At 37.1% G+C, this 17,333-nt stretch overlaps 1 protein-coding gene across 1 annotated transcript; it reads left to right on the plus strand.

The window, feature by feature from the left end:
- Positions 1-2,179: 2,179 nt before the first annotated feature.
- Positions 2,180-17,324, plus strand: NAE1 (NEDD8 activating enzyme E1 subunit 1). Its single transcript, XM_049804949.1, has 20 exons — positions 2,180-2,292; positions 3,427-3,530; positions 3,621-3,681; positions 4,629-4,659; positions 5,262-5,333; positions 5,641-5,720; positions 6,845-6,954; positions 7,312-7,421; positions 8,029-8,091; positions 8,343-8,406; positions 9,510-9,601; positions 10,794-10,853; positions 10,942-11,075; positions 12,697-12,772; positions 13,125-13,164; positions 14,127-14,213; positions 15,276-15,368; positions 15,789-15,903; positions 15,979-16,028; positions 17,071-17,324. Exons 1-20 carry the CDS (start codon positions 2,237-2,239, stop codon positions 17,178-17,180), a joined length of 1,608 nt encoding a protein of 535 aa, XP_049660906.1. The 5' UTR covers positions 2,180-2,236; the 3' UTR covers positions 17,181-17,324.
- The last annotated feature ends 9 nt before the right edge of the window (positions 17,325-17,333 follow it).

A 17,333-nucleotide genomic window follows, 5' to 3' on the forward strand; every position in this document is an offset into this window, starting at 1 on the left:
TTTATCCAGGTGGCTCATCTCTCTTCTTACATTGCCATTACTAATGCTGGCAGTTTCCAAATGGGAATTATACTAAGGCGACATCTGTTCTTTATGTGTGTGTTAAAATAATTTATAATGAATACAGAAACTGCACAAAAATACCTCACAAGGTACACATAAACAGGAGACTGTACTGCCAACACTAAACATTAAAAAGCAGCATCATTCCAGGTGTTTTGTGGTTTTTTTAAAATTTTTTTTAGTATTTCATTTAAAAAGTGACTGCCTACGCTTGTTGATTGACAACAGAAATTTCAGATTTTATATTCTCAAGTTTTTCTTTGCAAACATAAAAACATGATGACTGTATATTGAGATTCTCATGTATCCAGTGTAACTTCAGGAGCTGAAAGTGGTAATCCTTCTCCCACAGCTACATAGTGAGATTCAGGAGATTTCTCAGGGAAAGAACTCAACATTTATTTACTGGGAATCTCTTCCTGGCATAAGGGGAAAAAAACCCCAAACCAAAATGGTCCCTAAGCAAAGAAGGGATTGAGAAGAAAAGGACAAAAAGGACGTGCATAAAATTAACAATTTTGCAAGAGAAAAGCTTGAATAAAATATGGGCCGAGAGGAAAGAAGGAATTTATTTGGAACATTCTTGCGGAAGTGGGGCAGAAAAAGAAGAACTGGATACCTGGCTCCCTGGGAATTTCCCAGCCTTCACATGCTGTTATTTATTATTACTTGTCTTTGACTTTTAAAGCTATACACACTTGGCTGCTTTACACCAGAAATGGGGACTACATTTTGGAACCAAGTCTGAAGTAATAATTCTTACAATTTATGGTTTGTCCAGTTGAAACTGTATAATTGTAGCAGATAGCAAGAACAGAAAGAGACAACTTCTGATTTTGGTAAACAGAACATTCCTACAAATATTGCAATAGTCACAGAAATGTCAACAGAATGAAGGATTTACTGTGATACAGCAAACACAAAGCCTGAGAAAAATGAACTTTGGAGGAGATACTGTATATGGGAAAACAAAAGAGGAAGCACTATACTGTATTACAACGTCACCTGCAAGGTATAAAACACCAAATTATAATCACACTGTTGTGTACTTCATTCCTGCAGATATAGAGCAAATAAAATTTACTAAAGAGAAGCAGATAAAAAGGACAACAGAATACCCTTTTATGGGCTAACAAATCAGCTGGAACGATGCACACATTTTAGGACCTCTCTTTTGTTGCTGAAACTTAGTGCCAGAGATGTTGGTTGAAATTTTTAAAGAAAGTTTTCTCTTTTTTTGTACACTTTCATAGTACAATCTATATCGATCCTATGTGGAAAGGTTTTCGTAACAGAAGTACATAGACACAACACATTCCAGACTTTATTTTCTCAATGCTAAGCAGAAATAATTGTAATAATGTACACCACCTCTGCAAAATACATCTAAACTGATTTTTCTGAATGCAGGTATCTGCAGGGCTTCTGACTCAGACTGCTGTAAAATGCTTCAAAATTTTATAGCAGAAAGAGGGTTGAGATGGAGAGAAACACCCATTTTGAACACAGATTCCGGGAACGGCACCGTGTCTTTAGAAGCATGCACCTGAAGAAAAGAGCATCCTCTGTTTCTGCGCTCGTGGTTCCCATCAGCTTCAGTGTTCCCCAAAGACATCAAGGCCTGCCTTGTCAGCACAGGTTTTTTCTACCGTTTTCCAAATTGCCATCTCAAACCCCACCGAACAACGACGGCAGCTCCTCTCATCGCCCTACCATCGAATTTGGCAAGATCTCCCTGTCAGAGCAAAGGAATGCTTTCACCTATCTACGCAAGACAGAGGCAGCGCCCGCGACTCACAAAAGCAGCCACGGGACGAATCCTGCAGCCTCGCAGCCCAGCCTAAGGTAGCCCCCGATACCGGCCCGGAAGCCTCGGGCCCAGGACCCCGGGTCAGCCGGGCCGGGCCCAGCGGGGAGCAGCAGGCAGCCGCAGGACGCTCTTCGCGGGGCGCTGCCGCGACAAACGCCGAGGAGGCGCCGGAGCTCTCCCGCAGGGATGACCCGGGCAAGGCAGGGGCTGAGGCCGCGGCGCCTCAGCTCCGCGGGCGGCTCCCAGCCCTGAGGAGACGGCCCCGCCCCGCCCGCAGCCCCGCCCTCCCCGCAGCCGTCCGGCGCCCCCGCGCATGTGCTCGCCCGCGCCTGCGCAGCGCCCGCCGCGGGGGAGCGCGCGGCAATGGCGCAGCCGGGCCGGGCCAGCCTGAAGGAGCAGAGATACGACCGGCAGCTGAGGTACCGCCGGGGCGGGGTGTCTGTGGCGTGTCCCGGCCCCGAGCCGCGGGGGGCCGTCGCCGTCGTCCTGGCCGGGTGGAGAGCGGGCTGTCGCGGCGCCGGGCCCTGCCCTGCCTCTCGCTGCGGGCCGGGCCGGGGGCCGCAGCCGGCGCTCCCGCGGCTCTGGTTGCCCGTTCAGGCCCCAGGCCGCCTTCGCGGCCGCTTGTGAGGTAGAGGGGCGGCCGGCCCGCCCGCCCGGGGCTGCGGCCGTCCGGGGCGCGGCCTGTGGGGCACGGGGGGAGGCCCTGTGGGGGAGGAGGCTGTCCCCGAGCCGGTCGGGCCGTTCTGGGGCAGTCGGTTCTTGGGGCCGGCCAGCGGCTGCGTGAATGTTTGTGCCGGTATAGGGGAAAAAGGCAGGAAAGAGTGAAGCTTAAAAATGAGAGGAGGGCGGCTTGTACTGGAGCCAGCCGGTGTTTGGAGTATGGCACGGGTTAATTTTCACATGCTTGCATGCGTTTGAAAGTAGTAGTTACAATGCTTTGCCGGGTCTCTTCAGTAACTTTCTTTTCTGCCGCTGAAGAGAGTAAAACCAGTGCCCGTGTGAAGTCAGCCGAGCCTTTGTGGTTTGAGTACAGTCAACTCCCGATTTCGGCCTGAATGTTATTTTATAGGGGTCTTAAATACATTACCGAGCTCATCAAGACCGATTCCCATCTGCTTGTATGTTTCAGTGCATGGTATTGTAAATTATAAATGTATAAAAACGTATTATTTATAATAAAACTTATGAAAAAAAAAGTATTCAGTTTTAGGATTGTGTAAGGAGTGTTTCAATCCATGCTGATTTTTAAAAAGTTAAATATGTTACAACAGAAGAAGGTGTGCGCATTAATATGGTGTAAAGACTAAAGACGGAGAAAATGAAATGTCAGTAAAAGTGGGTTGCTCTTTAGAAAGTTTCAACTTTGTCACAGTAAGTTTTCTTAAGGAAAGCTCATTTTGGTTAGTGCTATTTAGGCCCTCTCAACAGTGAATGGAAAGTAGTATGCTAGCCTCCATTTATGATTGTTTAAATTTTTTTTTTGTTTCTTTATATTGGCTTTACAACCTGACATGAAATAATTTCAGAATGTTTCTGTTTCCATCCCAATATAGATTGTGGGGTGACCATGGACAAGAAGCTTTAGAATCTGCCCATGTTTGTGTAATAAATGCAACGGCGACAGGAACTGAAATACTCAAAAACTTAGTGCTACCAGGTGAGTAGGTCTCTCTTCTGTATTTTCTTTGTAATGTATCTGATAATTTCGTAATGCCTAGTTATTCATAATAAATTTTTTTCCCCCAAGGTATTGGTTCATTTACAATTGTCGATGGGAATCGGGTCTCTGGAGAAGATGTTGGAAATAAGTAGGTTTGTTACTAGTTTCCGATACAAATTGAGAAGTAACAGGGTTTCATAAGTAGTTCCATCTCTATACTTGTGAAGAAATCCTCTAAAATTCTTAATAACTTTAAAAGCCTCTATATGTTTCTCCAAGTCTTTTGTGGTTTTGGGTGTTTGTGACATACACAGCATGCACAATCATTTTGATATTAGCTGCTAAATTTTACATAGTCTTTTTAGTTGCTGTTTCTGTATCTTACAGGCCTATTTGCTTCATGCACTAAGTTTATAAAGACAATGGTCTACTCGGTATAAAAATACATAAAAATAAGTTGTTTGCTGTAATCTTGAGATATGACAGTGCAAGATTTGCTTGTGTTTTAGCATGGCTAAATATTTTCTGTAATTTTGGTGATGAAAATAACTCACTTTTTGTTAATTTATCATTGTGAAACTGTGACTGGTAGCCATTTATTAGCTTTCATAGCTTTGAAAGGCTGAGTGCAGGAGGGGAAAGGATAAGAAGCTCTTTACAAATACTATAAAAAATAATTTGTTTACTAATTCAAGATCACATTCTCTTATGGTTCAGATAGATACCTACAAATATCTGTCTACTTAAAGGGGTTATGTAAAGGTGAAAGGTATTCCATTACATGAAGAAATGAGCACTAATGGGACTTTAATTAGCCTAGTGAAAAAGAATCTGCAGTGTGATCCTGGCTTCTAGATGAGTTTGGCCTGTCTTATTTTTCAGATTTGTGGCTCAGGCATTGGAAAGTTTCCTTCAGAAACTGATTATGAGGAAAATATAACAGTGGTGGGGAGAAGAAAAGCAGATTTAAGGGGGAACTTGGTTTGTTGTTTATGAGAGTCAGCAACATATTCTGCACTACAAAATGTAGCTTTAATGTTGTTTTTCTTCAAAATAAAACTTCACATGTAACTCTTTGCCTTGTCTCCTTTTCAGTTTCTTTCTACAAAAAAGCCATATTGGTCAGGTAAGGAGATAACAAATGTCACTTCAGGTGTATTGAAAGTGTGAAAGTGTTGAGTAAATACTCAAATGTAGTATTATGAGTAATGCTAAAAACTTGTATGCATAGGTTAAAATCTCATTATTCTTTGGCAAAATTCCCCATGCTTATTTTTTAGTTGCTTATAAGTGAGAAGATAAGTGCAATTCTGGCAAGATTGAATGGAAAAAATGAACAGGGTATAGTTAAGAAAATCTTTGGAAAGATAAGGTGGAAGAGAGTTGTGGCTGAAGGTTAAAGTTAAGAGTAGAGACATGGATGGGGGGAATCACAAAAACAAGAGAGTACAAAAGGCATAGGTAACTCCTTGAAATTAATAAACAGTTGTCACTTGATTCTTGTTTTAAAAATTATATCACTGAAAATGGTCTCAAAGAAGTGCCTGCTGTTAAGGGATTTATTTTTCTTCAGATAAGCAAGGCTTGGAATAAGAAATCCTAGCTTATGATGAAGTCCTTTTTTTTTTTTTTTTCCTCCTTTTTAAAGCATGTAGCATATGTAGTGCTGATACACTATATAAATTACATTTCAAGAGGTTAAACATTGTTTTGATTGTTCTGAAACAGAATCGTGCCCAGAGTGCCACTGAGCTCCTGCAAGAATTGAATAATGATGTTTCTGGAAACTTTGTTGAAGAGGTTTGTTGTCCTAAATTAGTTGTACGTTTCTTGTTACACAATGTGATAAAAGTATGAAATAATAGCTATATGTTGTCTTTGTAATGTTGCAGTTTGAGCAGCTTCATGATAAAATGACGTTTGAGGAAGAAGATCTAAACTTATTTGCAAAAAGTCAATTTATGTATTTTAAACATTATTTTATAACTTCATGATAATTTTATAGCTTTCACTTAACACTTTACAGTGGATGTCGAACAGACTTGCTGTGTATTCAGAAGTTTTCACAGTGTTTCCTGACGTGTTTTTTTTTTCTCCTACTATTTAGAGTCCAGAAAAACTTCTAGACAATGACCCTTCCTTTTTTAATCGGTTTAACTTGGTGGTTGCAACGCAACTCCCAGAAAGGTAAAGAATCATCTGAAGTTGTTTGTTTTCATTCAGTTGTAAAAGCATGTTTCAACTGCAGGCATATTCTTGCAGGAAAACTTATGCAAAACAGAACTGTCATTGTGAAGGAAGGTTACAGTAAATGATGGCATTTTACTATGGACCGGTTTATGTATTAATACATAGTTTAAAATCTCTTTCAGATCCATCCCTGACTCCTAAGTGCTGTCTCCAGGTGTATTTGTCTGTGTCAAGTACCCTTTTGTAGTGATAGTTGTTCCTGGTCCAAAATCACTGTAACAAGTATTCTTCGGTCTGTGATACTTTTAGATTTTTGCAAATGTATTTTATCCTTTATATAGCTCTTTCCATTTTACCCATTGATGTAATTGTATTGCCCATATAAACTTCGTCAGGACCAGAAATTCTTGATTTTTTTTTTTAACCTCTTCCTGCTGAGAGGCCTCTTGCATGCTGCGTTGCAGTAAATAGTACAGATGAAAAATGTCAACTCTCGGAGTATTGAGAAACTTGGGGGAGAAGAGCATGCTTCTGTTTCAGTAGACAAGCTGCTTCCCCAGAGGCAAGAGGTTGCTGGATAGAGGAATAGTTAAATCTTGCTTTTGTAAGGAAGTGGCTGTTCATACTTTATATATTTTCTCCCTCCCCCTACTTACAGAGGAGCTAGAGATACAGTCTTTTGCAGAAATAAGAGCCAACTTGCCTTTTTGAAGTGGTGATTCCCTTGCAGGCATTTGTGAATAAAGAGAATTTCTTATGTGCTATTTAAAAACCTCTGACTGGAATTGCCCCTACTGGAAGTTATGTTTGTGCAACATACAGATCTAATCCTTTTTTTCTTTCTTTCACAACTTATTGAAGTTTTTTGTTTAATTGGTATTTGGAGCATTTGGGAGGATGGAGTTAAATAGAAGTAAGCTAACGGATAAATCTATTTCTAACCTAGTGTAAATTTATGTAAAAAATTAATCACCTTATATGTGCTTAGAATCATAATACTAGACTTCTCTCATAGAAATCTTCTCTTTCACAAGTGACTTGTACAAGAGTTAACTTTATAGTTTAGTTAACTATTGTCCTCTTGTACATCTGAAAAAAAAATTAACTGTTTTCCCTTACAGTACGTTGCTGCGCTTGGCTGAACTCCTCTGGAATTCTAACGTTCCTCTGCTGGTCTGCAGGACTTATGGACTGGTTGGTTATATGAGAGTCATTATTAAAGAACATACAGGTTAGAGGGTTTTCTGAGATAACGACCCTTCTAAAATATTTAAAGTTTCAGTATGTAATGTCACTTTGATTTTTATTTATTTTTTTTTTAATTTGGTGATGTATTTATATTTGTTAAGTCTTAACATAGTTTGCAGTTCATCACCAGGAGCATTCTCTGAGGAATCTGTAGAAATTATGGACTGCAACAAATAGTAAAATTGGAGATTATCCTGACTTTAAAGCTGACTTACACAAAACACTGATTTTGAGAATTAAGCAGTTAATTGAGCAGGTGATGCACTGCATTTGATGTATAGCTCTGTTTTGAAGGCCGGACATAAAACGGTGAAATACATTGTGTAATTTTTTTCCACAGTTGTTGAATCTCATCCTGACAATACGTTAGAAGATCTGAGACTGGACAAACCGTTTCCAGAGCTGAGGGATCATGTTCAGTCTTATGACTTGGATCATATGGACAAAAAGGTTGGTATGTGGTTTGCACTATGTGCTCTAAGATGGAAGCAGACATAGAACAGGGATTCTATGAAAATGACTCTTGGCAGATGACTTTTTTTGGTGCCAAGTCTCATCTGAGCAGAGGCAACTGTAGAATCAGTCATGAGGTACTATTTTTGGCCTCTGCCCCAAATGTTACAGTCTGTATTTAAATCTTAAGCAAGTGCGGGTCTTGAGGTAAGGAATATTCTTGGACAACTTGATCTTTTGTTAGATTGATTCCCTCTAATCCCCCACCCCACCCCTCTTTTTTAAATTTTATTTATTTTATGATTACCTACTGCTGCAGAGCTTTGCAGTGTGGGTATTTGTGCATAAATTAGGTTCTGCTCCAGAAAAACATTGGAGAACTTGGCTCAGCCACCCTTCTTTTAGTAAAGGAATAATAATTTAATGATTTGTTTTATAGTAGTTAGTGAATATTATTTCTGAATCAAAATCTGGAACATGTCCTGTGTTTTTACAACAGTGGAAAGGATGTTAGCAGTTTACATTTTTAAAATAGGTTTTTAATTTTTCTCCCGTTTTTATTTTTTCACAACTTGACAAAGATTTCTCTGCTGTTCAATTACAGGACCATAGCCACACTCCATGGATTGTGATTGTAGCCAAGTATCTAACAAAATGGTTCAACGAGGTATATTCCGAACTGGCTAAGTCATCAGTCTGTTGTTGTTATTATTACTTTAGATATGTCTTTTCTAAACTAGATTATTATTTCGGCAGTGTAAGAAAGAAAACAAGGTGGAATCATAAAAAAAAATTACTAATTAAAATACAAGTGAATGTATGTGAACAATGACAAATTCTAGAGTTCAGCAGTCTGAACACAATGAGGTTAGTAATAGATATTTTAAAGACAAAATGTTTTTGTGTTTTTAAATTTAGAAAAGTGATCAGTTGCCTAAGAGCTACAAAGAAAAAGAAGCCTTCAGACAACTGATTCGGCAAGGTAATATATGTCCTAGGAGTCATTTATTCATACCGGCAGAAACATATAAGGCAATGTCTGGAAAATAATCAGAAGTTCTCTCAGCGTTTATTTATGAAAATCTGCGGCCATATACCGTACAATTCTTCTGCTAAGTGATTGTTTTATACAGCTGGATCTTAAGATCCCAGATTTGCTTATAAACGCAGTTTGGCAGTTTCTTACTGTTTGCTGTTTAAGATCAAGAATATGTTTTGATTTGGGTGAGGAGAGGCCTTACGAGAAAATCCTGTGGAAAATCTTTATTTAATACGGAAAACGTGGCAATGCGGAAAGCAAGTGATTGAAAACTGCAAGTATTTGGTTGGTCAGTTGACCCACCAAACTGTTGTTAATCATTGCAGCTTTAAGTAACTAGTTTAGAGAGAGAGAGAAAGATTATGTATCTATTGAATACACCATAACCAGTATGTGAACAGACTTCATTTTTGCAGATGTTTCAATCTAGTGCCTTTTGCAGGTGCTGAAATTGAGGCGTTTTTAAGATCTAGAAATACGTTATCTTAAATGATTGTAGAATAGAAACATCAACTGGATTTTTGGCATTTCCTGATTTAAAGCTGGCCTGTGTGCAAATCACTGAGTGATTGTGTCATCCCCAGGTTGGGCTACAGAACTGATCTGATCTGTAGTAATTAGCTTTGGTTAAGCTAGGTTTTTAGCAGAGTCTATTTCTTGGTCTAGCTTGCTGTGTGGGTTCATAAGTGTTTGCCAAATCTGACAAAAAACCAACACGGCATGACTGGGGATGGGAAGGAGAGTTGCATTGTGTATTTACCACCATCTACATTAATTTAGTGATTATGAAACTTTACTCTCTTTCTCACACAAATAAACTGGTATTTTTGTGATGAATAACTTCTGTTTAAACATCACAGGAGAATTCATCATATGCAGAATGTATATGTAGTTAGTTTTATCAGTAGGTCTTACTGGTAACTCAGTTTTTTGCTGATTAGTTATTATGCCACAAATAAATCCAAAGCCAGTCTGCTCTGTTGGTAAGATGTAAATGATAAGATGTAATTCAGAGGATTGTGTATTTTTAATTTTTTTTTAATAAGGTATTTTAAAGAATGAAAATGGGACCCCAGAAGATGAGGAAAACTTTGAAGAAGCTATAAAAAATGTGAACACAGCATTAAATACCACAGAGGTAAAATGAAGTTTCTTCAGTTTTGTCATATAAATGTTTAACTACCTCATTTTTTTTCAAAACATACTATGCATTTTTAGGACAGGAATTCCATTTGCAACGTTTATATTTAGGTAAAACAGGATTAGTACAATTTTTAGAGTTGAAAACATGTAGTAAAATAGACCTAGACTAGATGGCACTGTAACTTATGGATATTCTTATGTATAGAATGACTCAGTTACCAGGGTTCATTAGTAGTGTATTCCTGTCTTAGACTTTTATCAGATTGTCTTTGACAGATTGAACTGTAAAGTGCTTGGTACAATTATAAAAAATTAGCAGTCACTGGTGTGGATGATGTCCAATTTAAATACATTGCTAGGAGAGAGACTCAGAAATGGTTTATTGAAGTTGTGCTGTATTGAAGCTGCTTGCTATAGTATTTATTCTGTATAGAAATTAATTGCTGCAAGGGACTTTTGACTCGGCAAATTCAGTACTTTCCTCTTGAAGAAACACGTTATGAAATTCCTTTCATAGACTGATCAAGCTTAAAAACATTAAAAGTGAAGTGTTAATTGTTTTTAAATAATCCTGAAGTAGTAACTCACGGTTTAGAATTGACCTCTGATTTTCTTAATCTCTTATGCATGGTAAATTGCAAAAGCTACATTCCATTTTTGTTTGAACTGTGCTGATCCTTGCTAAGACAGTCATGTTAAATCTCCGAAGAAAGCAGCAGGTAAAACTTAGTGCTTACATCTGAGCCACTACAAGCCGTGTCCTAGGCTATTAGTGATTTATTTCAGTTTATGAGCCAGACTGAACTGCAGCAGTTGACGAGTCCAAATGCTCACTTTTGCAGCCCCTCTTCACTTCCCCAGCCTTTTTGCTCCTCTGCCTCTGGCAGGTAGGATGGGCAGCTGGGACCAGTAGTACCTTTTGCTGATGCAAGTTTTTTTAAGTCTTCCATGTAGAAGATGGAAATAAGGTGAGATTTTGTTAGTAACATTCATCTTGGTCAGAAACATGTGCCTTGTTCTCAGGCAGGGCTAATGTTTGAAATATGAGAAGCACTGACTATGTATGATTCAGAAGAGATTTTGGTATGAAACTCAGGTCACTTAGAGTTGGCTCCCTTATGTAACGAGTGTTGAGATCAAGAAATCAAAAGTCAAATAAATATAAACCCAGTTTATTTTTTTTATAGATTCCAAGATGCATTGAAGAGATTTTTAATGATGATTGCTGCATAAATCTCACGGAACAGGTAACAAGTAATTAAAGGTAAGGCTTAAATGTAGGAAAAGCATTATAAATAACATTTATCTACATGACTGTCACTTGTACATTTGCAGTCACCCTCCTTCTGGATTTTGGCTCGAGCTGTAAAGGAATTTGTAGCAAATGAGGGGCAAGGAAGCTTGCCTGTCCGGGGCACTATTCCTGATATGATAGCAGACTCCAATAAATTTATCAAATTGCAAAATGTGTAAGTATACAATTTTTTCTTTAATAGATACTAACGATAGTAAATGGTGATGACTTCAGACCTCACAAAGTGCATGAATTGCTGTATTTAAAAAAAAACCCCAGTGTGCATGTGGGGCTGGGGTGAGGAGGGGTGTGGGAAGCACGGCAGCCTGGGACTATCTGATCCCTGTATAGGTGCTATCTGCTGTTTGGAACCGGTGCCTAAGCCTTCAGTGCATCCCAGTTTCCTGAGGCTGGGTAGCGAGTGATTACTTTTCTTAGTTTCAGAACTAGTAAAGACCTTCCTATAGATAGTAGATCCCATAGCCCAGCTACTGCTGTCCGAAGCAAATTGTTGACTAAGTATAGCATTTGGTTTTTCTCAATATGTATGTCAACTTGGTTACAGAAATTCTGGTTTCCTAGATATTTAATTCTAAATAATTAATTCTAATTAATGCCCTTTGAAGGGATTGCTTGGTGGATAAGGACGGGTGTGAATAAACATTAACTGCAAGTTCTAAACAGCATCAGTGTGGATCGAGATTTTAGGAAGGCCATCTTTGAATGCATGTATCCTCACCCTGAACTTACTATTCCTGTGCATCCTGGACATGATGCAAATTGTTGGGCCAAAAAGACTTTCTTAGAGTGTTACCACATTTTCTTTGCAGTTGATTGCTTCTCCCTCCCTTTTTTTTAATCTTTAAAATGAAGCAGTATCTTGCAGAAGACTGTTAAATTTTGTCTGTGCAATTGTACTGTTGAATTGTTCAAACAGGAAAGTATTCTAATAGATTTTGATTTTCTCTATAGATTCTGAAACACAACCTCTGCTAGAAAAATGATTGTGTGCCTTAATAGTGTTTAGTAATCAAAATGAAATCTGTAATTTTAGAAGTGCATTCCTCAGATCTGTGACAAATAGCATTAAAAAAGATGGATCTAAAACTACAAATCTGTTACATGTCTAAAATAATTGATTGCTATTGCTTTATGGAACTTACTTTGTATAATGACAGTAAAGCCAAGAACTTGTATCATTATTTTGCTAAATGAAACCATAATTGCTTAAATTTGCAGAGATACCCTAATTTGTAAGTCTGAATTCTATAAGCATCAGTCCTGAATTGCCAGATCATTATGTGCTTCAGTTCTCAATTCCAATAAGCATTATAGGGTTTTAATTTGCAGATAAAACAATTACAGTTCCTTAAAATGAGCTCTTACATTGAATTTTATTAAATATTGTGGTGTTGAGATGTTTGCATTGTCATAGGTCTTAATGGAACTAATATACTATGGCTACAAATTTTAAAATACAGAAATTAATGAAATATTAGAAGCCCAATGAAGGACATATAGCTGTTGTTCTGAAACTACTTAATGTTCTTCCTCTGACTGTTTGTCGTACTATTCATTTAAATTTTAACCAGGTTCTAAGCCACAGATTTAGTGAACAGCTCAGCCATGCCAAACAGTCATGCAGGGAGTTTATAAGTGCATTCATGGCCTTGAGGTAGCTCACTTCCATTAATGCGGCTTGTATTTTGTCTTTATAATATGAAACAAAAAGCAATGGTCTTAACTGTGAAGTTGGCTTTATGCTATGATTATTAAGACTTCTTTATTATTAACAGGTACCGTGAAAAAGCAAAGAAGGATATTGCTGCTGTGGGTAACCATGCTGCTAAATTGTTACAATCCCTAGGGAAGGTAATTGCAAATGTACAGCTATTCTGACAAGATAGAAATATTTTTACCGTGACATTCTGTACAGAAATAAGTCACAGGAGACAGATATGAAAAGAGAAGGCTTAATTACCTCATTCTCTTCAAAAGGCTTAAGTGAATTCTAATGAAATTTAGTATTTGTAGTCTGTTTTATTTATCACTTGATTTGGTCATGTAAAAGTAAAAGGCATACAGGGATATATTATTTACATTTTAAGATACTTTTTTTTTTACAAGAACAACTAGTTATTTCACAATGAATGTATGAGTATCTCTGAAAGTACAAATTCTCTGGTCATTGTATGTACTGGAATGAGTATATTCTTTCTTTTAGGCACCTGAATCTATTTCAGAGAGAGAATTAAAATTGCTTTGTGAGTATGGTTGGATTCTGTTGCTGTGTTTATGCAAATGATCAAATAATCAAAAACTGTTGAATGTAGTTATTAATCAGTAACTCAATATTGTATTTTTCAAGTAAGTGCTTAGCAGTTGCATCTCATCTTCAGTAGAAGTAATAGATGTTCAGCATCTCTCAATAGTGAGTTTATAAAGCTTGGCTTTTAAAAAGATATGGTATTTTTTCAGGTCCAAAGAACAGGTAGCATATGTCCTCTACTCCCTGTGATTAGTACTTAATCACCCTTGCCCATTCTGTGATACTGACTTCAGAGTGCAGGCTCTGTAAACTTCTGGTAGTCTGAAAAGGTAAAACAGTGATGCAGTGAGTAGTACTGTTGATGGCGTTTTAAGTTGTATCTGTTCTTGATATGTATATGTGTCCATATAGCAGCCTGGCTAAGTCTCCTTGCAACTGGAAAATTTTCCTGTAAGCATGTAGCTAAGAGCACACTGCCCCTGTGTCGATATACAGTTTGCTGGGAGCTTTGAGAACCTCACAGTTCCTCATTTTTGAGTGCTAGGTAGTGAATATTAATTGAGGATATGCGAGACAGCGGTAGGTGTAGTGGAAGATGAAAACCTGTGTTCATTTGCAACATGGGAGAGGAAAACATGAAGTTGATGGCTGTGACTGAATTGGTATTGAAGAGCTACACGTGTTGTGAGCTGTTGCATTAACATGGCAGATATGTTTACATTCTAGAAGTAAATAAGCATGAGGTATTTCACTAAAATACTTGTGATCATAGACCTAAATGTAGTTCAGTAGATTTTATTACTGCAAGCTACTGGAAGAAGCAGAAAAGTGTTTGTGAAATTATGGTAAGTTTTAGTCTTTCATGTTTAACATAATAGAGATACAGACTTACAAAGATACAGTAATTGGTGATGCATTCAAATAGGTAATGCTCTCCTTTCCGCCCCCTCTGCTTAGGCAGCAACTCAGCTTTCCTCCGAGTAGTACGATGTAGATCTCTGTCTGAAGAATATGGTTTAAACACTTTTAACAAGGATGAAATCAGTAAGTACTTCTTTTTGGCACATACTTTAATTGCATTTTCAATGCGAAATGGTTTTGTGATCAAAAAGAAGTGTATGTTATACATTCATTATGCAGTTTAATAATTTGGCATAGTCAACTATGCAGTTTAATAATTTGGCATCAACTAGAAGTATGGGGTTTTTTAAGTTTAGACTGTTGAATTCAATTTGATTTTGAAAGTTCAAAAGTGACCTTATAGATTGATGCATATTTCAGTTTTTTTTCTTGCAGATGTTATTTTTGATAGTACCTAAATAAAACATAGCTTTCTTCAAATTTCTCCTTTCTGTACCTCAATTATTTCTGACAGAACTGGAAAGGTGCTTTCACCTGACTAAAAATATGAGAATAATTGTCTTGGCCCCTCTCAGCTTATCTTTTCAGTATGTGAACTAGCAAACTAGTTATTTAATATTGCGTTTTATTTTTTGAACTGCATAAATTAAAAGGGGGGAAAAAGTTGGAAATACTTTTAATCAAAGTTTGTTTAAATTAAGCTTTTACAAGTCTTCTGAATGTTTTAGACAAAAAGTATATACAAAGTGAAAACATTTTGTGTGTACATATGTAATATTTATAATTTAAGTGAAAGCTTGTTGAATTAATTGGTAATATGCAATGTGATTTAAGTAGTAGTTAGTATTTAGAAGGACTACTGAGCTGTAAAGGGATTTAAGACCTGTTTTATAGTTAGTCATTACAGTTAAATATGGAGCATGTGTTTCAAATCACAAATTTATAACTAAGGAATATCCCATTTAATGTTATAGCACTGGTGAAAGTTGAAATGTGAGTATCTTCACTGAACAGTTTATATCAAATACATACAATATGTTTTTGTCATACACTCTGACATCAAAATTGTGTATCTGACAGTTGACTAATTGAGATTCTCAGTTGCAGGTTGTTTTCATTAATATTCCTTTTTACTGCATATTTTACAGTTTAAGCACATGGGAAATAACTTGATTTCAAGTAATTCAGAACCTTTCTTTTTCCATTTCATCTGTACCAGCTAACCAGTTCTCTTACTGTTTTCAGTTTCCTATATGGACAACCCAGACAGTGAAGTAGTGCTGTACTTGATGCTACGGGCTGTAGACAGATTTTATAAGCAGCACGGTAGATACCCAGGTATGTTAATACAAGAGTTACTTAATGTCATCAAAAGAAAAACAAAGATCCAATAGTTACTATAATACTAGTTATAAACTACAAATATAGCATTAGTTGTAGTTAGTTTCCATATTAATACAACTTTAAGAATGTGAAAATTCAAGTGAGAATTTTTTCTCTTTGGGAATTTAAGGATTGATATCTGAATTGATACCACTGAAATGGGTTGCATGGATTATGAATCAGTTCAGCTGTGCAGTAATTTGTCATTATCAGGAGTGGCATCAACAGAACATTCAAATATTATTAGTCTAGTATTAATAATTTATTAATTGGCTTAGAAACTTTTCAGAAAAGTAAAATACTTAGACTGCCATTTGAACCCATTAACTTTGGTGTTACAGTTCTGTGGTGAAACAGGTTAACTTAATTTTCCAGGTGTATACAACTATCAGGTAGAAGATGATATTGGAAAACTAAAATCATGCCTTACTGGTTTCTTACAAGAACATGGGTTGTCTGTAGTGGTGAAAGATGACTATGTTCATGAGTTGTAAGTATTCTATCTTAAGCATCGCTTTGTCCGTAAAACTGACCTGAAAATACTAACTGTTACTTTGCTATCCAGTTGTCGCTATGGAGCTGCTGAGCCACATGCTATCGCTGCCTTCATGGGAGGTAAGAATATCACTGTATTCCTAAGGTCCATGCAAACAAACCAACCTGCTCTAGTGCATACTTGAGTCAAAATCTCCACTGCTTTAATTGCTTTGTATTGTCAGAGCAAAGACCCATCACAGACTGTAGTCAAAGATACTATTAGAACAAAATCGTCCCCCTTAATTCTCCAGATATCACCTCCTATGGTATATAGAAAAAGTGGACACAATAAGGGGTTTAGAGTCAGTAAAAGAAAGCAAATAAACTTACAAAATAATCTCAGTAGATCAATTCTAGTAGCTTAAAAGTGTGTTTAAAAATAAAATGCTTGAAAGAGGCTTTGAGTTCAAAAAAGAAAAGGGCAAGGAATAATTGTAGTAATATTAACACATTACATACCTTCCTTTAAAATAACACAGTACACTTAAGTATCTATTAAATATAAATAGCCTTGATTGCTTAATTCAACCTGTGGGCATTATTAAAACTAAATATTTGTTTTAATGGATGCTCAAAATTGATGTGTCAATTCACTTATCTTTATTTGGCTTCATGTGGTGCTGAAGATAATTGTATTAAATACTCTGTGGATGTAGGATTTTTTTTTCTGATGAAGCGAACCTTGGTATTTGCAGTGCTTTAGAACAATATGTAAAGATATCTTCTGAAGAAATTACAGAATATTTCATACTACAGAAGAACACAAAGGGAACATAGTGAAGTGACGCTTTGATTTATTTTACAGTTTAACTGTACGTGATTTCTTTAAAATTTAATGTCTCAATTTCATTTAGAGAGGTCACAACTTGCATGGGGTCTGTCTGCTCACGCATTTTTACTCTATGTGTGTGTATGTTCATGGAGAGAGAAAGTGTATACAGCAAAGTGTATACTGGGAAGTTCTGAAAGGCATCTTTTCCTCCTAGGAGTTGTATCAGGTGCTCTGGAAACAATTCCTGTGTAGTGAGTTCTAGATAAATAGCATTCTTTTACTGGTTTTTAAGTTTGACCTGCTAACTACCTTCTGTTTTACCTTTTTTCTTTTTTTTTTCTTTTACAGGAGCTGCTGCACAGGAGGTTATCAAAGTCATTACAGGGCAGTTTGTAATTTTTAATAACACCTATATTTACAGTGGAATGTCACAGACTTCAGCAACTTTCCAGCTGTAAGATAATGATCTCGCATTTGTTGCCACCAGGCGCTGCCACTGTGTCCTGTAAATACTGTGGTGGTCTGCCACTGACTGGACTGTTCTGTATTATCTGCAAGTTAAAGTTATTTTATTTGTAACGATTTTATCTTCTTTTTTTTTTCCTGAGGAC

The sequence above is a fragment of the Accipiter gentilis genome, chromosome 7 (assembly GCF_929443795.1).
Source record: "Accipiter gentilis chromosome 7, bAccGen1.1, whole genome shotgun sequence".
Classification (NCBI taxonomy): Eukaryota; Metazoa; Chordata; class Aves; order Accipitriformes; family Accipitridae; genus Astur; species Astur gentilis.

Bases quoted from the DNA above. Each gene is read 5' to 3' on its own strand.
- NAE1 (XM_049804949.1), top strand. From the start codon at position 2,237: ATGGCGCAGCCGGGCCGGGCCAGCCTGAAGGAGCAGAGATACGACCGG. The intron at 11,076-12,696 runs GTAAGTATACAA...TATTATTAACAG, and splicing joins TTTATCAAATTGCAAAATGT to GTACCGTGAAAAAGCAAAGA. The intron at 13,165-14,126 runs GTGAGTATGGTT...CCCTCTGCTTAG, and splicing joins GAGAGAATTAAAATTGCTTT to GCAGCAACTCAGCTTTCCTC.